The 27,908-nt window shown below is 42.6% G+C and overlaps 1 protein-coding gene across 2 annotated transcripts in view; it reads right to left on the bottom strand.

The window, feature by feature from the left end:
• Window positions 1-27,007, bottom strand: part of LOC128885633 (neo-calmodulin-like) — a 90,215-nt gene extending 63,208 nt beyond the window's left edge. For both annotated transcript variants that reach the window (XM_054139799.1, XM_054139782.1), the window contains exon 1: window positions 26,384-27,007. In XM_054139799.1, coding sequence (XP_053995774.1) covers window positions 26,384-26,422 — 39 coding nt within the window. In that variant the 5' untranslated portion in view covers window positions 26,423-27,007. The remainder of the gene's footprint in view (window positions 1-26,383) is intronic.
• Between the last annotated feature and the right edge of the window lie 901 nt (window positions 27,008-27,908).

Below are 27,908 nucleotides of genomic sequence, written 5' to 3'. Positions count from 1 at the left end.
TTAGTCGCGAAATGCTATTACAATTTAAACGTCCGCTCGTTTGTATAAGCGTGTTCGAAGAAAAAAAAAATACAGACGGTGGGAGTGATGTCACGTTATCGCTAATTTTTTAATTCATTCTACCCCACGCTCTTTCGTATTTTTTTTTTAAATCAAGGACGATATCGAAAGTGGAGGCGTTTTTACGATTTCTCAAACGATCCGCGAAAGGTATTAAAATTCGCTATACCGGCGGTATTGCGAACTCTTTCGATGGATTGTAAAGCTCGGGTCGACCTAGTTATCAAAGAAAATAAAATTTCGGAAAGCTTTCTCCTACCCAGAACTAACGGGTGATACAGTTTTGGCCACACGAAGATACGGGGTGTCAGAAATGATGCAAACAGCGTGGTTATTCCAAAGAGCTTCGAAGAGAACGGCTTTTAGGATTACGTTTTTAACAAAACATAAGTGCTGTGGAACATATTGAAGCATGCGAAGTGCTCATAACTCTCATATATTAACAGTTTGTCCTGATTATAATCACAGTTATTCAATTATAACTCATTCGAGACATACAAGTTTATCTACGATTATCGATTTCACATAGTTATCACATTCATTGAGAAGTGTTGTTTTAATCTCTACCTACATTATCTTTCTCACTATTTGTGAAAGCACGCGGGACAAATTTTTCGTTAATTTTTGCGCCAGTTTCTTAGCCGACGATCGATACATTAATATTCACCATGGAGCAGCTGTACGAATCCTGTACAAGGTGGGATGAAAAATGGCCCCTGTCCTCATTTTCGCCAAGTGGAGTCAAGGGTAATCGGTCTCTCAATCACGTGATGTCAGAGCCAGGAGGAACTCGTTGAGTATAAGACCGCTCGAAGGTAACGTCTTCTATAAAAGCACCTCTAACACGGAATATGTAATCAACTTCCCTCTCAGGGCACAGTTTTCTTCGAATTTTTATATTGTTACTTCACCACTTCAACATCAAAGTTTCTCTTGAGAACGCTCTCTGGGGGCCACTCGACTATTTTATACCCAACTCTCATAAAATATGCCTAAATTGATATAGAAACTCTCGATGCAATATCGTCGCTTTCCAGGTATTCGTTACTTTTTTTTTTCTCGCTTCTCTGAAATTATGTTCCATCATTGATTTGTTTGACGGGTTAGAAATTGGTAATTATTATCACGTATAACCTTGACAACTGAGGAATTGTATTTTTCTATGTTTTTTTAAGTTTCAAAATTATTTGAAGACGATCAGAATCCATCCGCTCGACTGATCGCGATCCTGTTTCGTACAAAAAGTAACTGGAATGCATGCTTGGTACCACTATAGTATAGGAAAGGGCGAAATAGTATGGACCGAAGATCCGAATCTTAGCAGATTCCCCACTAACGTTTCGGAGCACGACGAAGCGAGGAAATCTATAGATCTTCGGATGGGGAACACTCTGTGCAACTCGTATGCAATCCCAACGCGGAGTAAACGGTAGAAATTCCACGCGAATTCTAATTGGCCGTTCGAACGACACCCTCGGAAATTCTATGCATGCTGAACGCTCAGCTTTCCAATAACGTCGTCGCTCCAGCTGCGAGGGGAATAACGGCTCTCTCCGGACTCTGCGCTCCTTGGGAACGTACTTTTCCCAACGAGATCCCAGCTGCGAACTCGTCCCTGGATGTAACTCCGCGATAAGAAAGCTGGAAAAGGATCACCGACCGTTGATTTATGTCGCGCGACATTATCTAACACGGCACGCGAGACCCGTGGCCGTTCATCGAAACCTTTTTAACGTCGACAGGGTCGTGCTTTAAGAGATTGCACGCCTCGAGTTGCTTGCTTTTATTCAACACAGATAGTTTTTCTGTTCTTCTACCCCTTAAATTGATCGAAATTCTTAATATTTATTAAAACTGTTGTTTTGTTATTAAAACTCGATACTTCTACTCGAGGGAACATTCATAATACTTTTGCATATATTCAAGTTTGTAAATTGATATCTAAATTCCGGTTTAATCGCGACAGTTGTAACACAAATTCAAGAGTTATAATGCATTATTCCTGTAGATTATGTACCAATTCTCTATAATTCTTCGACATTTCTTTCTGCAAAGATTACGTTCAAGTTCCGCATGAAATAAAAGAATGTACACCTGAACCTGAATTGCTTCCCTGCTTTCGCACGCTTTACTAGCGATCGGTGTATCGATTTTTCGAAGTTCTTTTTAATACTTCATCGACTCGACGTGTAATAGGATATCACTGACTCGCGTCGACAACGTAGCAGTTATTTGTATAACTGCGGCTGCCGATAGCCGAGTTCGATGAGGCTGTTCAATTATCCATAGAAAATTTCTGAGAAAGGAACGAATCCAGTATTGTCGAGTCGATTGGATACGAAGCAAGTACAGAATAACCAGACAATCTCTATTTGGTAATTGGAAATTCACTTGTCGATGTAGGCATTTTTCGATACTTTCAGTTAGATTAACTGACCTACATTTTTATGTCTCATATATGGCTACAATTCTTTTTTTTTTTTACTGTTATTTTGATTAGTTCCTATGTATTGTAAATCAATGTGCATGCTTCGATATGGTACGTCAGACTAGGTATAAGATAGACCTAATTTGTTAATGAATCTAAAAACGATAATTAAACGGTAATAATTGCGGTTGAAAATGGTCGATGTCTGAACAAAATTCCGAGAATAATCGATCTAAACCTTAAAACTACCAAGCCAATCGAATTGACGAAAGTATTTCGAACTTCTTTTAAAAGGCACTCAATTATTAATTCTGGTGCAATTTCTAGCGACAATTATCGAAATGGGGTACCAATTATATTGATAAATTGTTTCGCTACTCCCCCTTTTAATGTACAAGATATAGCAGTATGTGTAATATATATGCCTTGACCATTGATAGTTCTAACGTTGAACGCAGAGAGGGCAACGAAATTGATTTTTCACGGTGTCGGTACTTCCATTTACGAGACATAAACCCTCGTCAAATGTTAGGTCTACCTTGTACCTCGTCTGTAATTACCATCACGCACGGTTGGTGAACGTATCGTCGATAAAAATGTCTCGAAGCTGAGCGAAATGCAACGCATTTAGTGGAGACCTAGCGATAAATGCGGTGCAAGTAGTACGAGTCGAGTAATGTACCGACCGCGACCGTTCTTGGTCGGACGGAGCTTTTGTGAAGTTCTGTCGTACCGACTACGAAAGCGCAGAGCTTTCCATTGGGGTTGCGAAGCTTCTTAAAATGAGAAAAGCTAACTTACCGACCGGATAGCAGGATCGTCGAGTGAGGTTGTCACTTACCTACAAAAGAAAAAGGTACACACGTTACAAATAGAATGTTAGCTTTCACGGTGACTGTTGCAGCGCACTAGAAGGGCTTTCTCGTGAAACTATAGTGAAACGTTGGTGAATCGCAACATAAACGACACATGCTGAAGTATTTTCATGCATCATCGAGTTTACATGCTGGCAGAGATGGGCAAAATCATTTATCAATTAAATTACGAATGTGGTAAACCACTATCTATTCGTGACGTTCTGTTTATACATTGCAAAATATTCTAACTATGATTGGTCGTTATTTATAATTCAATTTTTCTTACATACACATACATTATCGTATAGAGTTTCTCAGAACGACCAATAAGATTCATAAGCTTCGTGTATGCAAATTCCTTTATCAAATGAATATTATACATATTTTACATTTACTGTTTTATCGAGGAACAAACGATAGAGTATAATTAAGAACTTTGCCCGTCGCTGCATGCTGGATACACGTCGCGAATGTTAAAATGAATGTTAAAATCCAACAAAATGCACATTGGCGATTCGGAGCGGAAATCACGAGTACATTTAAATTTCTCAACGTTCTAGAAACGTTTGCAACGGATAATACGGCGATACTCGTAAGATCTTATATTCTGTTGAAATCGTCAAATTTTACGAGTTGGATAATATCTTGATATCTCGAATAAAAAGTAATCGCAACACGTTACTACGCATTCAGTGTTGCAGCAATCGCTAGGTGTAAATTTGAAGCGATTTATCGGTGAGAAATTCCGTTCACGAACGCGTGGATGACTAAATCGGCGAATTGGTACTCTAACAAGCTTCGTTTCGCTCTACTGTCAGCGAAACATGGCTGCGCACGTTCTGCGAACCTACTGAATAGAAAAGAAACTAAGTGCTACTCATCTAGCGTAAGGTCACATTCGAGCTGAAAACAATCTAAACTAGAGACGCCTAAGGTGTCTTTGTGCAGAGAATCTGGAATTTTGCGTGAAAATTTGTACCTGCACGACTGCCGGCCCGCGATGCGCCTGTGCAATAGAAACACAAGAAAGAATGTTATACAGACAGGTAGAGACAGAATTGCATGAGAGAATAGTATGAACGAATGCGTGATAGAAACAGGAAATGATTAAGTGGTGTTAGCATGCGGAATGGTTAAAATTATATTCGTTTGGTATCCTGAGGAATGATAATAAGTGTATTGATACATTTTATTGTGTTGATTAGTCTATACCATAACGTACAACATTTTTTCAACTTTTATGGTTGGGTGCTCTTCAAATATTTACAAGTGAGCTGAAAAATGTTCAATAATACATAAGGAATTAGTGACATTTTAGTGGATACAGGAAACTGGAAGTGTAAAAATAAGCAGAGACCAATAGTTTTCTGTTCGAGCAGTTAAATTGAAAATCCTTCGATTTGTATTGAATTATCGTTATGAATGAAAATCAACTGCTATCGGTTATCTTACAATTAAAAGTAGTAATACTTTTTGATAGGTTTTTTAAGGATCTCCAAAAGCGACTTTGAGAGTTTATTTCTTAAGTATGGCTACTTTGACAGACGTATTTTATTACTCAATAAAAAACCCAAAGCCCCTTTTGGAAAAGGCTCAACAGACAAAAAGTCTAATTAAAAATTCTTTATTTCAGAATGTCAGACGTGTACAGTCAATCCCATAATTATTGGAGCTGGAATTTCCAGCTCGCATGCGAGTGAAAGCTGACAGTACCAACTGTTGCTCCTCGAAATGACGTTCGACCTCGAGGGTGGAAACGTACGCAAGGGTCGACCCGGATCAAATCGTTCCGAAAGTGATCGCAGCCCACCGAAAACAATTCTACCACATAATTCCACCGGAGCAAAGTATCATTCCACCAACTATTGTTTTCGTAACCGCGTCACAACCCTTGCAAGCTCGCATTTCTCGTAGGAGTAACTTTGCGAAGCAACGAGTATAATTTCGCGCCGGACGCCAACACGTGTGGAAGCAACTAAATGGTTATTAGTTGTCGGTAAACTGCGGACTTTTACGAAAATTTATACTTTCACGGGTATAAAACAAGGATTGAAACTTAAATGAAAATACGAAAGATTGATGCGTGCTGTTCGAAGCGGTACAACGTGTATATTATTCTATACATTACCCCATATTTCCATTTACCATAAACTTTTGCTCAGTTTTATCGAATCTTTATTACTGCTATTCCATTTTTCTCTGTTTATATCAGTTTTCTTCAATTTTGTTTGATTTTTATTTTCAGCGTCGTTCGAATTTATTCAATTTCCTCGGTTATATTAATTTTTACTGTGTTTACTCGTCCTTATTCGATCCATCGAGGCAAGTGAAATCTCCCCTTAAACTCTCCTCTCTTGCGACGTGAAAAAGTTTATTCCGCGAGCAGTTTATACGTATTTTGTTACCGATAAAGCGACGCACGACAACGTCGAGGGATTCCACCCTTTGGCACGCAAAGCAACAGGGAAATGAGGGACGGGTGTTTCCCGCGCGTTCGCTATTTCCGCTCTTCATTTCCCTCGTATTCGCTGTAATTGGGTAAACCGCGAACCTTGGCCCCGTAGTTAGTGTTGGTATGTAGTTGGGGGGTTGGTAGCAGCCATTGCGCGCACGCGTGTTCCACTTGAAAGCGAGGCTTGTACGCGCGATGCTGCATTGTCCATTATACTAGACCGCATGCATACGAATGCCGAGCGTTGTCGCGCGGATCACCATAAATTCAAAGGGAAATATCGTACCCGTTCGTTTCCGATGAAAGCAACCAAGGGTACGATAAGGACACGCGACGAATTTTTTACTTATTCGGTCCTTATTGTACGCTGAATATGAAGTTAGACGAACTAGTTAAACAATTAGTTAATCAAACTGTTACGTATGCGAAGCGGCGCTCCTTTCTGACACTCTGGAATATCATTAAAAATAAGGAGGATACTTAGGTGTCCCTCTTCAGCTGGGACACCTTGTACAGAAGGCGTTCGATGACGATAGGAGCTTTCGAGAGAGCGCGTCGACGCGGACACGCAAGGTATGACGGGTTCTTTGTCGGACAAAGCACCTCGTTGGTACCCGTTGGTCCGCTACGCGTGTCGCGGGTACCCATTCCTAGCTAGGGGAGGCTTCTCATAAAAAGTCCCGTGTCCCCGGCTGTTCGCTCCGACGCTCTGTATCGAAAGGGGGAAAGGGATCGCTCTCTCGGGGTGTATCTTGATTAACCCTCCCCTCCCCCCTCCCCCCCCCCCCGCCCCCCAGGATTGGAATTTCCCCGTCGGCGGATCATTATTCAGCTTCGCGCGCGATTGCCGATGAATGTAGCGATCAACAGGGACGCCAATTTACTTTCAAAGCGTCCTCCTCCCCACGGCCCTCGCTCCCCTTTCCCCTTTCCCCCTCCGCTCGTCGTGCGGGCTGGCCGAGATTAAAATGTAAAATCGCGCTTTTATCTGTCCCGGAGACTGTAAACGGTGAGCGACTCGTCGACGTACGTAGAGAAAGAAAGGGAATAAAAAGTAGACGTTCGTTTGAAACAGCGACCTTGTTCCGCTGTTGGAAAAAAAAAAAGGGAGCTCGAGAGTTCAGCCAACGGCACACGCTCGATAAATATCCGACGAGTTAGCTCCGTTGTCGCCGACGACGATCGACGAGCGTTGCGCCGGTTAAAGTGGAACGCCACCTTTAATCTTTCGAAAAATCGATGCTCCTTTGCAATTTCCTGAGAGTCAAGCAGTTTATGGATACCGTTCGAAAGTATCGGGGAGAAATTTGTAACGCTGGACGTCGGTTCAACGGTTTACTCGCTTTTACGGCGAGTCACTCGGGTGTTCTGCTACCTCAAACGATGACTTTAACCCTTTGCTTTAACTGCGAGTGCTTCTCACGGGCACCGACAGAGCTTGGCGTTTAACCTTTAGCCTGCAGCCAAGGGAAAGTTCGAGTGCGAAGGGTTAAGTTTGTGTGATTTATTTCCTGGCTGACGTTTTATGGAATCTTTATCGATAGATGATCGTCAGGGAGAGGCTTTGGGATTCTATGATTTCGATATAACGATAACGGTAGGAACTTTATTGTCTTTATTTCACAATGTTTTACTCTCGATTGATAGAAATTATTTGGAGAAACAGTAGTTCATAGCAATAAAAATACGATACAAATAGGATATATTAAATGTTATTAAAGAGAAACTTTTTGGATATCGTTCAACATAGGAGTTCTAGCTAGATAAATAGCGTGATTACACAGGATATTAATTAACCGAGTCCGATAAAGTATCGCTTGCGCTTACGGCGATACAAGACCAGCATCTATTTGGCTCGTCGATGATCCATGGGTCGAAGGATTGATTGCTTCATCAACTACCGCCACCGGATATCGTTTTCAAAAATAAAAAGAATACGAATACACAGGTGAAGGTTGCCGGGACGTAGCAACGAGAACCCCCTTGTTCAGGATAAAGTAGGTTTGCATGCAATATACGGACTCCACGCTCGCGGGTGAAAATACTTTATTGTACAGGAAAATTTATACAGCTCACATCCACCGCCAAAACAGGACCGAATACGACTGAACTAGAAAAACAGCGTCGATCAAGGCCCAATCTATTCAGTCGCGGTAAAAGGGGAAAAAGCTGATACCTTTCTTGCACCGCCGAAAGTGTTCTGGGCCTCCCCGCAAAAAAGGTGACCATCAGGTACGCGGAGTAAGCTCCATTAAGGCCTTTAAAGATTCGGAGATGGCCAATCCATTCTCAACTGATAGCCTCAGCCCTATGAATCGCAATACCGATAGAGGAATGACTATGTTTGAAACTGCTAGTGATCGCCGTCCCTCCCCGTCTCAACGGCCTAATTTTTTCCGGAACACCTCTTGCAATTGATGGCGTGGATTGGTTGTTCCCGATGCCGTAATTACTTCCGCCCGACTACTGTCGGTGGCTTGACTTCGTTCCATTGATTTTACGAGCCGCTTCATATCCGGGAATCACCATGGAAACCGTGGGATGCCGTTTCAATGGAAAACCGAGGCAAGATACACGAGGGCACGCGCGACCGTGAAATTTTCACGCGTTTCCACGGAGAAGCAGGCAACGAAATCTCGTTCGACGGGTCAATAGGACGAGGGGTTCGAAAGGAGACAAAAGGAAAGGGACTCCTTCCTATTACGAACGTGTCCTGTTTCGGTTTCTGTGGCCTGGCGTCCAAGGAAAAGGAAAATTTTCCATTTCGCGCATGCGTTGTCACGGGACACCTTGTTACAACCGAGGAGGATATTTATTCGATTTTATTTTTAACACTGTACAATTTTGAGATCTGATCTGAATTCGAAATTGACTAGTAACGCGGAGCCTGATTGTTTCGAATGGAACGGGTTAGGATTAAAAGTGGTGCAATTTAGAATTATGACATAATTAGAGTAGAAGTCAGTGCGGCTTGCACGTAGAATTTGTCGGAATGACAAATCATTATTCCGCTATAAAAATGTTCATAACCGGGAGTTAAAGAAATTTTCTTTTATTACGTATGCTCGAAATAAAGAATCGAAGAGTTGAGAAGGAGTTTATTAAGTTGCCTTGAATAGTCTATTTGCAACCAAGTATTTATATAATACTATTAATAATAACTTGCAAATAGACCGTTCAAGGTTGCGTATTCAATTTATGCAGGCAAGTGTATTATTGAGTAAAAAAGAATATTGATTTCACGAATCACAAGCTTCTCGTGGATCGTCTCCTCCAGAGACATGACCAGATCGAAGAAACGCGACTCGATGGTAAAGGGAAATACTGAACGGAGACCGAACGAGCACGAGGTTGCTTTTGTTTACAGAGTTCCGAGCATTTCAGGCTGATAAACCGTTCGCTGGGACGGGATTAAACCGAAGAGCGCAGTACCGTGCCGTATCCTTCCTGTATCTGTCTTTACGAGCCCGAAAGAGCTTTATGCCCCAGCCGAGATTCTCGGTCTTATTTATCCAAGTTGCTCGTTTTGCTTGTGCGCGCATAAACTCAAGTGGCTCTGAATTTTCTTGCCATGTTTATTCCCCCAGCTGTTAAACCTCGCTCGCCTAAGACTGGGTCGTTGCGGATGCGCTTACTTTGGACTTAGAGCGAAAGCTCTGTCGTTCAACACGTGACGATCGCCCTGGGAATCGATCTACGGGGTGTTCCGTTGAAAACAAGACCAACTGCATCGTTGAAACGATTCGGAGGTACGACAGGACCTTTCGTACTCGCCACCGAAGGGGTCAGCGACCGATTTTTATGTACACGATGCCCAACCAACTACCGAGTCCAAGCACAAATCCAACCAATTCTTTAAGAGCTTCTCCTCCTCCCCTTCCACCTTCGCTCTTTTCAACTCGCCATAGTGCCTCCATGGTTCCAATTAAAGCTTTCAAGTACAATCAAATCCAACCAGTTCTTTAAGAGCCATTTCTCCTCCCCTTCCACCTTCGCTCTTTTCAACCCGCCATAGTGCCTCGATGGTTCCCATTAGGGCTTTCAATCCTTCGGCACGCATCTCGGTAGAGTTATTATCGTCGAATCGTTAGCGATTTGCGCGAATCGGACGATCCCCATCGAGCACGGCGTTATACCGTCGTTATTGGATCGCGCTATTGTCCAGTGGAAATTGCAAGAACGGAGTCATGGGGATCTGGGTCATTTATGTAGGGCAGGTAATGTCAGGGGTCGCGTGGAACTTCCACCTCACGCTCCAGGCTACAGGAACGTCTCAGGATAGGTTTCCCGTGCCTCGCATTTCCGTTTCCCTGCTTTCCCGAGAATCTCCGAGGAATTTTGACTCTTCACGGGTCCCTGATTCGACGCAAGGGATCTTCGAATATATTCACACCGTGGAAATAATTCTGCCTCCGTGGACGCGGAAAGTGTGAAGGAAATCGCGTCACGGTCGAGGAACCGCGATATTTCTAGAAAAGAAAACGACGTGTTTCGGATGAAAATTGGAATCATAAGTAGACTGCGGATTTTATACGTTTATGGTAATGTGATGTCCACGTACAAGATGTCTTAATATTTTATTTTGCGAAAATATATACATTGTATAATTTGTATAATATTATATTATTCATATAAAATTAGCAGTTTAATCACAAGGAATATTGTACACGTTCGTGTTATACCGATCGCGTTAAATGTACGAATACTCGGGGGCCTAACGTCTAATTCACGAGTAGGAGAGCTTTTAATACCAGAAGGCTGCGTATTCCTTTAAGGATTTACTTATCCTATTAACCACTGATCAATTAATATGAATGCGATTTCAGAGTTCGATTCGAACGAGATAACGACGAATAAGAAGTTACGACGCACAAAAAGGATCTCGAACGTGCAGCAACCGTTACGCTCGGCAAGGCGCAAAAGATCAGCCGATTGTCAATATCAATTACCCGGTCGGGAAACGCGATACGGTCGACAATAACGCCGGCGTCCATTGTAAAGTGTTTCACGGCCGATACAGTGTCGCGGAGTTTCCTTTTTCTGAACGTGACAGAAGCTCGACTGGCTCGAGGAAGCTGCGGATTTCCCCCGAGGGATCGATACAATTGAAACGGCGAGTCGTTTGCGCAACGGGCTCGAAGCAACTTGGACTTTCTACCGGTGTTTAATTGTCATTGTCGCTGGCCGACGTATCGCGCGTTCCAATTAATGGTTCCGCGTGCAAACGCGGCACTTCTCCTAATCGAATTGGTACGTTCTATCCGGGAGGACCTATTGTGCGCAACATTAACTATTTTCAAAATTTAAGTCTATAATTGAATTCAGAAACGAGGAATCTACTTGAGATACGTATAAGGAAAGCTATGTAGGTATCCTCCTCCGATTGTTTTGATTTTTAGATGTGCTTTAAAGGGCCGAAAAATAAGATACACGTATTTTTTTATATCGGCCCGTTTTCATATTTATGGGGTGGAACGATCCCCTACAGAATCGATTAGAGCCCGATAGAACTGATAGAACGGAAAATTGGTAAATAGGACAAAACTTGCAACAGAACCCGAAGGACGTTACGCAGTAGGTCGAGGAATAGCAGCTGCTGGGGTAATTTCGACGCACTCGTTTCCCTCTCAAACACCCATTTTTCTCGTCTCCTTGAAACCGCTCGACCGACTGTGCAAGCTCTCGCCTCGAGTGGATCCGTGTAATCGGTGAAAAGCCCGTCCCTTCCCGTCCACGACGCGCGATTGATATTTCCTCGAGTGGTCCCGTTTTGTTTCTACAACGGCGGAACAGCTTATTCCAGCCAGATTGGTTTTCGTGACCGGCTCGCGAAAGGACGCGCACATCAAAATCCAGGTAACTTTCATCGAGGCACGCGACCGCAATTATTTACACTCCCGGCACCGCCATCGGCACACACGAATCACGTCGATGAATTTTTATCGTTTCACCATTGATGTAAATTCGTATTAAACGAAAATAATTTCCTTGATGAGCATTATAGCTACGTTTACTTTTCCCCTTTTGTTTGCAATTTTCGCATACAACGACGCGGGTTGAAAACTTACCCGACTCCATCGCCAAAGCTCCACCTCGCGTAATTCATCCAACTTCGTTCCCGTTGGAAAACGATCCCCGTTCCCGGTTATCGAGATTTTCTGAACGGAGCGTATGAAAGTTGTTTGATAATCTCTTTGATGGCGCGCAATGCGAAACTTTTCCAAAGGTAAAGGCAGGAGGCACGTATGTGCGCGTGACTACAAGGTATTTCGTATAATCGAACGCGATCACGTAGTCGACACGTGCGACCGGTTACCCATAGCAACCGTCTCCATTCCCTGGATTCTCGCTATGGATGCTTGATAACTCGCTGAAACTTCGTTACAAATACTCCGCGGCAAATGAGATTTAACCATGCAGCCCTTGAGTTCGCGTTTTCGGAAATTAAAGTGCGAGTCCTCGCAACGACCCTTTATCTTAACGTGTCACGTTTCTAATTCGGTCTCTTTCATTTTAGCATAAGCGTACATCGGTAACACGTAACCATCACGAAAACTCTTTGCTGATTATTTTAAATTTCGCGTCATTTTATTTCGTAATTATTTGAAATAATTCTGTAAAATGATATCAAGTCAATTGACAAGTATAATAAAATTTAGATAAATTTGAAAGCAATATTTCAATCTAAAAATTCTGTATAAAAGGATTTTTTCTTAGTTTACTGCACATAATTCGACTTCGATATTTAATGAGCAGACATTTTGAAATGTAATTCCAAAGAAACTTCTCATCTGAAGATTTGGTTATATTTTAAGCAAACTAATGGTGGTTATACCTTGAGAAGTCGTTTGGAAAATTGAGTCAGGCAAACGACACGCTAGGTAAAATCGCCCAAGTGCTCCTCAAACACGTAAGTAGGTTCATTTCCAAAGCCTTTCGAAATCAAAGCTCAAGCACCGTAGTTCGACTAACGACACCGCGATTAGGACGTTTAATGATCTTTCGTTGGTCCTCGTGGCTCTTTCGGAGTCTTTTCAAACGAATAAAGTTTTAAGAACTGGCCAAAACTACCCAAGCAATTCCATAGAAAGCTTCCAGCTACTTCTTCAACGACAAAGAGTTCAATCGTTTCGAAAATGGTATACCTCGTTCAAAGAAAGTATGTTTTTCTTGAGACGTTTCTGTGAAGGTTCGCGGTTCGGTATTAAATGACCCAAGTTTAAAATTCGATACCGGACTTTTAAATCGAATTGTACACCCACAATTGGATTGGATTGTTTTTACTATTTGGCTGCATGCATGTTACCATTGCACAATGTTCTGTTTTCGAACAAAAGTGAAAAAAAATAAACGTCACCTGTCAAAAGTTCCATGCATATTTTTTTTCTATTTAATGATGAAAATCCTGGAGTCAGATCGAAACGGAACGAATTACGAATACACCATCGCGATGAAAAAGTTTTATTGCCTAATTTGATGTTGCTACCGTAACCAAAGAAGGTGAACCTAAAAGCAAACCCGCGGGATTTCATTTATATATTGATTCCTTCCCAAGAGAAAGTAGAAAAACTTGGCGAAGAACTTGGGTCGTTCGAAGCTGATTTACAATTTTCTGTGAAACTCTTATTTCCGTTTTCTGGAAAGGCCGTGCTGGAGAGGCGAACGAGGAGCTCCGACGTGGCCGGAGGTAAAGCGGAGAGCAAATATTACGTCTAACTTCGCCGTGGGGGTCGGTATATATTCAGAGGGCGGACAATCCTGGGTCCATCAATTTACAACCGCTTGAGTGACGGAACTGCCGCAAGTCCGTGGAACATAAACATTTGGAGTACGCTTTGTCTCGATGCCGACGAAGCACGTTAACTGGATTCGAGGATAATCCTGGATCGATGATTCATACTAGAGTTTCAACCAAGTTTCATTCGAGAGAACCACATTGGCCGAGAAATTTCCATAATTAATTATGGCTGAAATTACAGACGACTGGTAGTCGTATAGCTGTCCGTGCTCTTAACGAAGCTGCTGTTTATGAGATAGTACTATGATTAAAAATATTCAAAAGATCAAGAGTGTTGCAAGTGGAACTTGGGTATAATAATATTTCTTTATGAAAAAGAAATATATTTCTTTTTGGAATATCTACAATCGACTGTATAAAGTTTGAGAAAACTATTGTAAACAATGTTCCTTTTTATATATTTCAAAAAAATTCTCTCCGCCCCGTCCAACCATAACGCAACGGTAATACCGTTTCTCTAATGATCGCTACTGTCCCGACGGGAAATTCATTTTTCCTGACGAGCGCTTTCATCGATGAAATCGAACCCCGAATCATTGGAATCTGTCGGAAGCGAGATGATCGTTTAGTTGGATAATTCGATCCTTCGTGGCCGGAAATAAAGCATAGCGAGCCCGTTTAACCGTGGAACGGGAAAGATTCGAGTAGGACGCTGAAAATGTGAGAGATCCGACGATATAGGCCTAGCAACAGGTGGGCTGCACTTTAGGCCGCATACACAAGCAACGCCGAAGCTCTCTATTGGCGGGTTCTTACAGCCGGTTGGCAGCCAGTTCGTCAACTCGGTTTTTCTCTCGACGTGGGCGTAATCGGCTCGCGAATCCGTTAATGTACTTGCTCGCTTTTGCACCGCGCGCCCGATGTTGTAATATCAATGAAACTTAATTACGAGATTAATTAAGAGATGGCCTTTTTCACCTTGCAACGACCCGCTGGGAATAGTCACGCTCCCAGTTATCGGGACGGAATTTCGAACGCGAGGGAATTCCGTGTTACTCATTTTCCAATGCCACGTTACTTTGTCGTAGGAAGAGGATTATGTCGTAATTAACAGTTTCGAGTCTGCTCGTTTCACGTGAGCGTTTTACGTAATATTACAATCATTAGAACTCTCGACTCGATCCCCTGTTTTATTAGCCCCGGAGTTTAATTCTGTGCCTTTACGTTCAATCGTGTGTAACTTTATTTTAAAAGTCAGCGACACGATGTACCTAGTTTTTTATGTTGAAAATAAATTGAAAATTGTTAAGTAGTCGAATACCAAAGTGACTCGCTCCAAGCAACCTTCCTCCCATTTCGACAATCCCAAAATCCTCTCAGCGCGTCGCGAATATTACCCGGCAGCCACGGAAATGAATAATTCATTTTGCGAAAGTGTACACGAAACTGCTCGATTGGCCTGTCACGGGGCGAGCTTAGGAACTATAGTTTGAGCTTAGGAGAACGTCAGCTTTAAATCTCTTGGGAGATGGACGATGGACGAGCGACTTACTACGTCGAGGAGTAATTGCCGCGGGCCGTGCCTCTTTCGTATTTTTTTCTCTCGCTGACCCTTTGCGCGACGCGGCCACCCGCCGGCCATTTCATTCTCTTTGTAACGTTCTACGACTCCGTGAGCGAGGCGATGTGCGCTACCGGCGAGGCAATAAAAGGGGAAAAGCTCTGGTAATCGTGGAACGATGGAGACGTTGAAACAGTGCGAATTTTTCGTTTCTTTTTAAAAAATAGGTTCGCTCTCTCTACTTTCGCTAAAGAAACAAACGACGATTCCAACGCAGTCTAGTTAGAAAATTGTACAAATTTCCTGACACTGAACGAAGCAACTACCAAACGTTGATTTTTCCATGATACGAGTTACTTAAACTACCATATGTAGGAGTCTAACGAAAAATAAGGCACGGGGATTCGAAGCCACGATCCTCGGATCCACAATCGACCGCTTTACCTACAAGACCAATCCCGTAGCCTACGTTTCGTGTTCTTATTTGACTCCTTATTGTTGGGTATGGGAGGCGCGGACACTACACATATATATTTTTCCAAAAAATTCGTACGATTGTTATAAGATTCACCCTGTGTATTATTCTCAGCATCCAGGGTCAGTCGTGCGCGCCGAACGGCGTTTAATTAAAAGATTGCTCGAATTAATGCGATCCCGCAAAACGCCGATCTGGATCCTTCGAGCGATATTAAAATACAGCGACATTTGGTTGGTAATCCAACAATTAGGTTAAAAGGCAAGCCGCGAGCGGCCAAGACGTTCGAGGACCACCATCGTTCTCGCTCTATTTTTCTCTCGCTCTGTCTCTCTTGGTGTCACAAAGCGACGCAATGACTCCGCGGAATTGTGCCGCAATTCCGCTGCCCTGCTAGCCACCTTAATTAAGCTGATGGAAATGCAAGGACTTCGCGCGACAGGATAGTTTGCATGTTGGGACCGGAACACATCGATATAACGCAGCATTTAAATTTCCACGCCTATTCGCTGCCATCTCTCCAGTTTCCTCGATCGAACGATAGATACGACCTTTGCTTTTCATTCGATGGTTTATGGTTCGCGAAACGCGATTTATGCGACCTATTCGCCTCCCAAGGCTTTCTGCTGGGTTCATTCGCGACCAATTCCCGATTTTTTTTTTTTTTTTTTTTTTATTTTTTAATGAATTAATAATATCATGATCTACAATGAAATCTCGACTTATTCTTTTCGAAAATAAAGCGTCATACGAAAAGATTTTATTCTACATATTCAATTCAATTTTTTAAGAAGAATCATTCGCTTGCACCACCAGTTACGGGACACTCTGTATATATAAACTCCATCAATTAACTCGTTCTCCTACATGTTCCACGCCACTAAGCCTGACCGAACTGTACACGATCGAAGACGAAACGATTCCATGTCGGCTTCTAGGAGCACGCTACGCGCTCTCCGGCTGCCACGAGGATTGCTGTATCGTCTAGAGATTTACTGGCTGACGGTTGGTAATCCTTGGGCCGCGAAAATAGAGCCAGGATTTATTGTCTCCGCGGAGACGTGGTCTTGAATCGAACACGGGAAATCGTTCTGCGTCGCTGAACGACTGTAAAGTAGCGCCGGCAGTTTCGTGCTACGCGATCTGCCGCGTTTATTGCGTCGATCGCACTTAACGTCGTCGCGTTATTGCCGATTTATTGCCACGTACGCGCCTCGAATGGGACACATTCACCGACGTTTTTGTCCAGGCCGATTTATAAGCGGCAATCCGAGCACGGCATTTGGACCGCGGTCGCGTCCGACGTGACCAGCTCGTCCGTCAACGTTGATAATGTTCTTCAGACGGTCGGGAAATAAATTCGACTGGAATAAAACGCGCTGTTGACGATCTGATTTTCCGTAACGATGGCAGCAGTATACGAGTCGCGGATAGTTGTCCCTATTGTGTAGTTACAGTAACAAAGTCATTAACAATTTAACGGCCGCTCACAGAACGTGTTCGCGATGTTACCGTTACGACGCCGAAGTGCGGCCGTCAAGTGTTAATGTCGAAGATTGTTACGTAAAAATCAGTCTGAGAAATGAGATTGCCGTACTCCGCTATACCGTGGCACGATTGGCTATCCCAGAAATGTTGTGGGCAACTTATTACCACTGGCAACGAATTAGTATGCAGGTATTGTATACTAGCCACTCGAAGAAACCTCATTTTTACCTTTACAGGGTCATTAGTGGAATAGACCGTCTCTTTAAAGAAGTGAACCGTTTAACCGTACTATCTTCACGCGATAAAAAGAAGATTTCATCGCAGAATGAAGGATCATTACTTCTTCAAATCTTTAATTGATTATTTTAAAAATTTGTGTCTATTACTTCTGACATTACATGAGTCGTACTTTCCTTTTATAGCTACCTATAAATGTTGTTAAGCCAGTGGTTTAATACTACACAAACTTAATTTATAGTTCACCAAAAGTGAAGAATAAAAGAATTCACGAATTTTATATACCCTGGAATTCTAAAGCTCTTTCGTACAGTGTGACTGTGGTGCTCTTTGAAATTGAACGAGAAGCCGTAAATAACTCCCAGTTCTCGCATTGAGTTTACTGTGTACACCGTTACGTCGTTAATTCTACAGGGAAATATATATGTGGTTGTCCTTCTCGCACACCTAATTACATTACATTTGTCTACGATGAATAAAAGCCAGCTCTCTTGACACCACGAGTTTATATCGTTGAGGTTATTTTGCAACAGGCTTCCATCCATTATGAAATTACCATCGTAACAAGTATTAGATCATACACAAATAACAAATTTCGTTGCTTGGATGCAAGGTAGAAATTTCATTACTTATTACACCATTATCATATTGTCACGTGATTCTACTGCATTTCGTCTTTTCTTTTTAATATTCTTCAATTGAACACTCATAGCCAATCAAAGACACGCGTACATGGAATTTTAATTTGTTGCCATTAAAACGTATAATTACATTAACAGTAAAAATTCGACGTTGCTCGCGATCACGTTCAGTGATATAAGGAAAAAGGAAGAACGCAGAAAGTCGTCCAAGATTGGAAACAGATAAACGAGTCCACGGATGATTTTAAATTGGACATTGCGTCTTATCGATACCCGTGATTGCGACCATGTTTCTCCTTCACCGGCGAAACGGAGCGGGAACTTCGATCGCAGCAATTTTTATTAATTTGTTTCCTGGTCCGCAGGCTGCGAACGAGACCCGCGCGCTGGCAATACCGCTTCGACCGAGGAACAAATTGAAAAATAAAACATTTTATCCGACGCGGGAACCGTCGGCACCAGTCAATTCGCGACCTCGTCGAAGTAATCGACAAATTCGCACCGAATCACGCACGGATGATCGGCTTTCTGGGCCATCGGGTTTCGCGCCATTGCTACCGAGTGCACGCGTGCAACACGGCTGACAGACTCCGGACAATGCACACTCGCGCGTTCGTTCGCCCTTTGATTCTCTAAATTAGATATATCGTTGCTTAAAAAGGCGTAACACTGCAATGGTCGCGAACATAATAGGTATTTTCTAAAATTGTTTACGAAGAAGCTATAGGAAGGGTGCTTTCAAACTTTCAGTATATGTTATTGAATATTTAAAATAACAGAAAGTTGTCTCAAAATGTTAGCAAACTAAATATAAGCAAACGTACCCATATCTCCTATATAATAGATATCATTTCTTGTAGAAATTGGAGCTGCCAACACTAAATCTATAGCTTTCCACTTTCTTTTTTTTACTTTAAATAAATTGCTGCGAGAATTTCTATCAAAGCTATACAATTTTTCTCGGAAACATAGAATTTACCCCAATAGAGCGACTTTACGCCCGGGGGCATCGGTGTCAAGGTTCGCTGAAATAAAAGCGTTTCACAGAAAGGAGAAAGCTGCGGTCTTCCTCATCCAGGAATAGGCGGTCGATCAAATCGAATCCTCCCGTAAGAGCTTCTCGGCAAATATTAGAAACCCTTTCGTGCCCGATCCTTTCTGTCTACAACTTTATGGAAACGTTCCTCGAGGAAGTTGTACTTTCGGCTCTCTTTTCAACGAGGATCACGGCTTTCATCGCCTCAGCGGTCAGAAGAAAATGCGTGGAACGCCGAGCGTCGATCGAACGATCGCAAAAGGAATTTCATATACAAGTGGGATGTTCCTGTCCGACGCCGTGGAAATTCTTATTCCGGCCGAAACTTCTAAGAGAATATTGCGGCGATAAAGACGGCTCTACCGAGGAAGATGTACGGCCACGTCTCGTCATTCTGTCGATTAGGCTAGCGACGGGTACGTTTATAGACCGAGTGATAAATCAATCGAACGCTCGAGACTATTTTCAACCGCTTTGAATCGTGACGAACGCTTTGACCGATGCTAGCGTGGGAAGTAATGTTTGTTATAGCTCGACTGCAGGATTTTCTGGAATGATAAATGATATTCTCCAAGGTAGCTCGTATTTGGAAATTGATTATTTTCGAAATTTGGAGGTCCTTTTGCGTGAAAGTAATTTACTGCAGCATATCGTGTAGAAAAATAGAGTCACTAATTCTACGGAATCTAGTGCAGTAACCATCAAAGAAATTAGTATCATCGAATTTATATTTTCTTCAACTGTAAAGAAATATACTTTGTTGTTAATAAAAATGATTGTCAGAATATTATTCTCAAGGTTAGGTTAATAACAGCATCTAGCTGTCCCTCGTCATCGTATCGAACGTACACTTATTTTTACTTCCATCGATTAATTTTCTCTTTTCATTTTCTTCTTTGGTTCCATTTTTTCACTCCGTACCTCATTTCTCGCTGCACGCAATATTGGCCCGAGAGAGAAAAACATTTACAGAATAAGAAATAAAAAATTCACGAAGCAAAACAATACGACGAATCGATTGATAAAACAGAGACTGGTTGATCTGCGACAGCTCGAAGTATAGTGAATATCGTTACTTCGACAAATTTGAGAATGTACTTCGAATATAAATTAATATACAGTCACAGTTTGGAATTGATGTACTTTATACTTTTCTGTAAAAAATATTCCAAAATATCACGTAGTTTTTAAGGTGCAACACCAGGGAGACCCGTTACAGAGTTTCTCTTTCAGTCGTGACTCGATATGGTAAAAATATCTGAAATATGTGTTCCGAATCAGCGAGGATGCAAGTTCAGTGCTCAACGTGGACACAATTTCTTACAGATACGCTCCTACAGGCGACGACTAGTACGTGGTACCATTTTCTTGATACGTGTCCCACATGATTCCAAGCCGCAGCTTGTCGAAAGGCCGAGCCTTGAAGCCGCGCTACCTTCTTGAGAATTCTCGCAGCATCTTTGTTCGCGATTTTCAAAGAAAAAAAAAAAAAAATAAAAAACGATACGTTGAAACGAAGACCGCAGGAACAAATTGCCATTTTCTTGAAAGGACCCAGGTTTAGTTTAGTATCCTGAGAGCTTTTGGACAACGTTAGGCGAATCGAGTTTAACGCTGAAATTTTCAGTTCCTCTCTGAGCACACACTTTGCTCATCTCTAATGTAAACACACGTCGTAGTGAAATGATATCCCAGAATGAAATACGAAATATCTCGTAAAGTATTGCATTTTCAACGGTCATAGATCAACAGTTTTATGCGCGAAACGTCGAGTAGTATCGATTTATGTAAACAAATGCATAGTCCAATGCAAAAAGCAAGTGCAAATGGATATCGAACTTGTACCCGTTGCATAAAACAAATAGAACCATGTTATCAGAAAATGGTCCCGCGCGGGGAATTCGCAACTTTCCCCTTTATGAATTTTTAGTATCTTCGCAGTAGGAAAGCTACAGTCCGTCCCAGTTTTTGGAATCACTTTGTATATCAACACGGTGTGCCCCTCCGGTTCGCGTAAACATCAACCATATGGCAGTCACGTTTCTCTCTCGGAACTCCGTCTTCTCTCCGCGGAGTCTTTCGTAGGATCTAATTCCAGGAGGAACGACGCTCTAAGGACCGTCCATTCTTCATCTTGTTTCTTCGAACGACGTCGTTTCAGTCACACGCTTCGACGAATTCCGCGAGGACGTTGCGTTCAAGGTTGCGCACACGCTGCACGGAGTATTCGGCGCTACGATCAATTAACTTCCGGCTTAATTGTATCGTGTCACGCCTTAGACGATCAATATTATCCGTGAACCTTCACGGACCGTTTCACAGGACAAGCAAACGTCTTCAAAGAGAAAATCACGGTAGACAATTTGATACTGAACTGAGATTAGGTGAAACACTTTCACTTTAAAGTTCCTTATTCCCTTATCTAATGGAAATTTTCCGTTTTCTTATTCACTGTGCCTTCTTTTTGTTCGAGGAAGTATATATAGAGTTTCACTTATCCTAGCTTTCTCATTTTTAGAAATTTTACTAATCGTGAACCTCATGCTTATGGTACGTCGTCAGAGAGGAGACCATATTAACCACTTTGGTCCTGGTCCAAGAGAGACTTAAATTAGGCGGGCCAATCTCATCTTAAAGTTCCTTATTCGCCACTGTAATAGAAATTTTCAATTTTCCTCTTCACCACGCCTTTTTCTTCGTACTCTTATTAAATAGACGACCATAAAATTTAACCTTCGTAGTAGTTTTTATTTCGGCAACCTCGTCAAAATTCACAAATCCAATCCAAATTTATTTGCCATAACACCGCCTCTTCCGAAACGAATTTCTTTAGTTCCTCGCTGAAACACTTAAAAATAGATTTCTTTACCTAAGTAATTAAGAAACCTCTCTACCGAGTATTTCGTTGAATCCTATTGGTATGTCCCATCGCTACCAGAGGCGAAAAGAAAACCTGATTGAGAATCCAGTTCAGCTGGCGCCGGACTAACGAAAAGTTGCGCTGTTAATCCGATGAATCGACGTTCCGAAAATCGCGTTAACGGTTCGCAGTCCAGGCATAGAAAAAGCGAGCTGACAATGGAGAACCCATGGAATACGATAGGTCTTGTCCTGTTTTCCCGGGGAAATGAGAAAACTTCCAAGGAGCGTTAGCCAAGCGTCGTCCCGCGAGAGGTAGGACCGCGGGAGAAGGTAAAAGGATTTTCGAGACGTCTGTCTCCTTATCGACTTTCCACGGGTGCACAGTTTTCCAGGAAATTCGACCATTTACCGTGACGCCGCAAGGATGCGAGCGTGGGAAACGTATTAACGGAGAAAACCGAACGCCGAAGATGCCTCGCTGAGCGAGGATGTCGGAGGAACGTTTCTAGGCTAACGTAGAACCGGGTGAAGGAAACCTACTTTGAACTACTGCGGTAATTGTAAACCCTTAGCGGTGGAAGTACTCCCAGCCTTGGAAAAAGTTTGGCGTCGCAGTCCAAGTACTTCTCCCGGATGATTTAAAATAAACGAAGGCACCTTACAATTAATCCTATCGACAACGTAATTTCTATTTGCGAGAAAGGGTATCCGAGTGAAAAACATGGTTCGTTGAGAGTTAGAGTGCAAGTCTGCTTAAAGGAAACACGTTTCGTGGCTTTGTGAGAGAATTTCTGAAAAGTTAGTAAAGTTTATATTTTACTTTGTACATTGTAGTTTAGAGTGTGCTTAAAGTTTCTAGGTGTCTAGAGAGCATCTAGAGAGGAAAGTAGAATACACGATTCATCACGAAAAGGGTACTATTTAACCCTTTCGAGCATTTGGTAATACGTTATGCCGTTAGAATTACTCAAGTATAAAATTTGTTGAATTGCCAGTAGTTGTTTATTCCTGAAAAATTTAGCAAATTAATTTTAAAGATGTTTCTTGTGTTTTGTTAAAAACAAAATCCTGAAGTTTCTTTTTAGAAACCTCTTCATTTTACGTTGGCACGAAGAAGAGTGGCCGTTCACAGTAGTCGTGCCCCTAAATGGTCAGACACGCACGAGTCTGACCCATGCGCGACATATCTACTGTCTTACGTTAACACTGAACCTACCATGGCAGATAAAGTGACCGTTTTCCATTTTTTGGGTACAAAAAGTTTAAAGAATATTATTTTCACGAAACGAACAAATTGATGGACTTGTGTTGCACTATTGTCGGCAAATGTAGACTTTCTCTTCGATTCGTTTCATGTAGACGACGCTATTTTTCCAAGCGAGTAGAACTTCGAAGCTTTGCCAGATTTTACCTATTTCTACGAAAATCGTGAGGTAGTGGCTCCTTTGAAATTTGGATTGTTCGAGGCGTGGCATGAAATGCCTCTTTGTATTATGGCGTGCTCAAAGAGGACAGGCAGGGACAAAGTTTTACGGGTCTCTGCGAAGCGAACCGACCTCTTTGTGTTTTCCATGCGTCAGATGGAAATAACGGTTTCCCACGGGAAATATCTAGATAATACTCCAGTTGGACGGCTCGGACAACCAAAGCCGAACAAAACACGGGATCGAATAGAGCGGAAAGGAAATTTTGAACAAGATTCCATCGGGAATAACGAAGAAAGAATGAAAGGAACCGAGATGAATCCTTCTGCATTTTGTAAGAGCAACGTGAATTTACAAGAACACAATTGTTTTAATAATATTACATTTTTAAAGGATTTTATTTTGACTTATCTTTTCATGTTTTCGAGGTGAATTTTGTTTTATTTACCTTTTATTCACAGAAACAACATTCGTTTGAATCTGTTATATGTTTTCGTTATAAATAATTCGCGACGATACTCTGTGTTTACATCGCCAACGAGACGTAAACCCTTCATCGCGTTTTCCTTCCTCTTCTTTCCTCGTTCTTTCACTCTCGCCGCGTTCGCTCGAAAGAATAATATTTCAAGCCGGCCAGGGAGCCGCGAAATTAGTAATTAAGCGGTATCATGCAGACCACCAGCGAAAATGAAAATCACGTTTTAATCTCGCCGTCGGGTTCTCGCAAATTCAGATGCGAACCGAGGTTATTAGGCCCACGGAGGGACGAAGTTATTACAATTCGAGCTCCTCGAGTTTGTCGTCGTATTACGCGACTGCGTTTTCCAATTTAATTGTCTATTACGGGGGACCAAGTTTCTCGGAGACCGTCTGAATCCAACTGAACGAGTGCTTCACCCAAGGATAAGATCTCGCTCGAGCTCTGCAGCTCGGTCGAGAATCGTCTCGAGAACTTTGCTTTGTTCCTAGAATTTCGCTAGGAATCACTGAAAGACGAATCGCGTCGTTGCCTTGGAGAAATTTTCTATTTATTCCTGCTGCCAACTGAAAAGTGCAAAAATCGATATTTTCGAGTTCGTATTTCTTTTTTCAGTCTTCGTGTCATTTCCTTCTAAAAGCAAAGTTCAACGATTACTAAAAAAAAAAAATTGGTAGTCGAAATTACGTCTAATTCTATTTCCGATGAAGAATTGTTCAAACGTTAACTGCTAGTTCGAGTGCACGTACACGAATTTCAAACGAGACCTAATTACGCCGCTCTTAATGGGAATTTTGTTTTTTTTGGTAAAAAGCACGAGAACACTTTTTGTCCAACCCAATAATTGAAAAGTACTGGTTTCATCGCCAGTTTCACGTGGGTCTGGCGCAATTTCGCGGCGCTGGTCGTGTCAATTAACGCGCTCAACGTCGATATTGCGCGCTGGCTATTTCAAATAATATTCCTGACGGTAGCAGACGTTTCAAGGGTAATTGATCGCCAGGTACCATTACGTAAACCGTGCACTGCTCGAAGTAATTTTCCACCAAAGAACTCCAGCCATGGTGAACTCGTTTCGAGGCCTCACGTCTCGTTCGAGGTGAACACGTATAAGGTGTTTCAATTAACACGGAATGATTAAATATCACACGAGGACATGAAACTATTACAAAAGACATTCGGTACAAAGAGGGGCGTTGTATGAAATAAATCATTTTTTTTGCAAGTATAATCGTGAAAGAGATTTAAAAAACCAATGTTTTTAAATGGAACCTTCCATATCTACATCTATAATTAAATTCTGTATTAATAATATTAATATATATTTATTATAATAATATTCTATATTCTATAATAAATTAATCGACCCGCTATATGAGAGTATATTATGTAAAAATTTTCATAATTTTATCAATACCAGGAATAGAATCTAAAGTGACGTGAATTCACTCCCAGCAGATAATGTGTTAACATATTAAAAATGTGTATGCAAAAGTTGTCCTAAATACAAGATACTAAGAATATTTGGTATGACAAAATTGCGTCACTACTCGTGGCGTTGATAAGTGGCAAATGAGGGTATACGTTTGTTTTACCACCTAAATCATAGTACATGTTTGGTAGCCTTAACTCCACGGTGACCGTCTCGCCCCTCTCGAATTATAACCATGGCCAACGCGTATCGCGGTTGAATATGCATTCGAATGGAATATGCATCGGGGGAACCACAACTAAGCAAATAAATCAGTTTACTCATGGGTAGATTTGTGCATGACCGGATTCACGCGTACCGAGCTGGCACGAATTTTTGCCAAACAAATTATTTATGGTACCGCGGTCAGGCGTAATATCCGCGCGGGAAACTACGACCATATTTTCAACCGGGAATCGCTTATCGTCTCGGGCACAAACCATACCAAAAAAACCGTATCCTTCGACGCCAGGAACTTTGAGTAAATCTAACGGAGTGACGCGAAAGTGGAAATTGATGCCAAGTCGAGCGAAAGTGAACGCTTTGTTTCACTATCTGACGCAGTGGTTCTTAACTTGTTCAAGCTCGTGCCACCGTTTTAGCGGTCCACAACTGGGAGGCAATTTTGAAAGGTGTTGCGTTTAAAAATCGAAAGAGATAGTTTGCCACGTGATATTGTTCCTAGCAATTCACGTAGTTTGATTTTTGCAATGGTTCTGTTAGACGAATTATAACTGTGTGTTTTCAAATCAGCAAAGATGATACACCATAAACTCTGTGATTTTACTGAGAAGCAAGAATAGTGTGAGAATTATAGAAAGAATAGAACGTTGCTTGCACACGGTTATACGAACAGTTCGTATGTAAATTTAACCCATACCAGACGTCAATGCTGTCACATTCTACTGTCACATCCTACGTAACAAATAAGCCGTTCATGAATCAATGAACGGCTCAAATGTCTGATAAAAAGTTAACTATCACATAGAAAGTAACACACGTCCAGTTAAGGGTTAACCTTCCCTTCCCCCGTTACGAAAGATTCACAACAAGTACAATCCCCACCAACGAATTCAAAAGCAGAAAGTGCACTCAAAGATTCAACCGTGAGGCTTCCAGAATCGAAAACACGAACATACCCGTAAACAATATTCATAAATTGGTTGCTCACTTACCCGTCGCATGACGCGCAGAGAGAACGATGACGTCTTCATTTTGGTGGTAATCCTGGCAGACTTGTGCGCGTCTGGATGCGGTCGCCCTTGGCCTTGGCGGTGGTGCTGTTGGTCGCGATCGGCTTCCTCGACGACGCTGGGTCCTGCTGTGGGTTCGGTCCCGGGGTTCCCGAAGAAGCAGAGGGTTCGACAAGGGTGGGGGAGTCACGGAGGAGGTTCGTCCGATGAGCCAGCGGTGGCTCGAGGCCACAACTACAGGTGGTCGCGCGTTGTCGCCTGGACCTTCCCGCCGATGTTTCGTTGGCCCGTGTTTTCCTTCGCACGCGCTCGAGCGGACGGACAGGGAGGCGCGAAAATTGAGAGAACTACTGGCACACGAAACTAGGAGAAACGGTGGCCGAGCGGTGGTTCGAGACCGAGGGTAGGAGCTGGTTCCTGGTTGAAAGTTATCTCCGTGTTTCCTGACGGATCTGGGGCGAGCGAAACGTGGTGATGTCAGGTGAAGAATGGTCTAGAAGGAGCGTAAAGCGAAGGATCCGCGTGTCGGTGAGATTGAAGCACGATGACAGATGAACGTCACGGCTGGACGTCGAGAGGATGTACACGGAAGGACGTTGACGCGACTCTGGCTTGAGTAGCGTCTGACCGGCTGTCCCGTCTGGCTGGTCCCTCCGAGGTGGAGCGAGGAAACCACCCCGGCGCTTTCTCGCGCACGCTCGTCGCGACGCCATAGCGGCGTAATCCAGGGCCGCGCCTACTTTACGGAACGCATAGACCAGGAGTGCCAAGGTCGCGGCACCAAGGCCATCCAGCTTGTCGCCCGAAGAGCCGCGATTCTTCCTTCGATTCGTCGCGGCTTCTTCGCTTCGGCGTTGGTTGGTCAAACTATTCCTCGGTATTCCTCCCCTCTGATGGAGCAATATTCATCGCGGTGAGACGACTTTCGTTCCTCGAGTTGAAACAAAATTATCCCAACCACTTCTTGGGTTGTAAATGACTTCTCGAAGCCGAAAAGTAAAAATGTCTTGTTCATTCTAACCGTTCTTCATCTCCATGTAAAATTAGTATACAGGGTCCCGAGTTAACGAGTTGATCTAACATTTCCAATGTTGGAATGTAATCTGCTATCTAATGTAATACGATTCCTGTTCTCACATTTTGCAATGAGATGACAAATTAGTTCATATGTAAATTTAGTAAAAGAATATCGAATATTTAGTTTGATGCTGTCACTTTATAACACGTGCACTATGATGTGAAATGTGTTTTTCATAGTGGATCGCGGCCAAGAAAGTTTGGAAAATAATATCTAGCGCACGCGAGCTTGATACTCTCTTCAAACGAAGGCGACTCGTTAGGAATATCGCGCATTGAGTTTCCATTTGTCCTTGTCTGGGCACGTTCCGTCCTTTTTCTTTCACGACTCGAAGCAACTTGGTCGCTTCCATGGGAAATCCTGCCACTCGACGTTGCGTTTGGCCTTGGAATTATTCTTTCGCTTCAATCGCGCGCAAACAGTTAAGAG

This window comes from Hylaeus anthracinus, unplaced genomic scaffold, assembly GCF_026225885.1.
Source record: "Hylaeus anthracinus isolate JK02 unplaced genomic scaffold, UHH_iyHylAnth1.0_haploid 0, whole genome shotgun sequence".
NCBI lineage: Eukaryota > Metazoa > Arthropoda > Insecta > Hymenoptera > Colletidae > Hylaeus > Hylaeus anthracinus.
The sequence above is the reverse complement of the archived record's forward strand: the minus strand, read 5'-3'. Positions and strand labels throughout refer to the sequence as shown.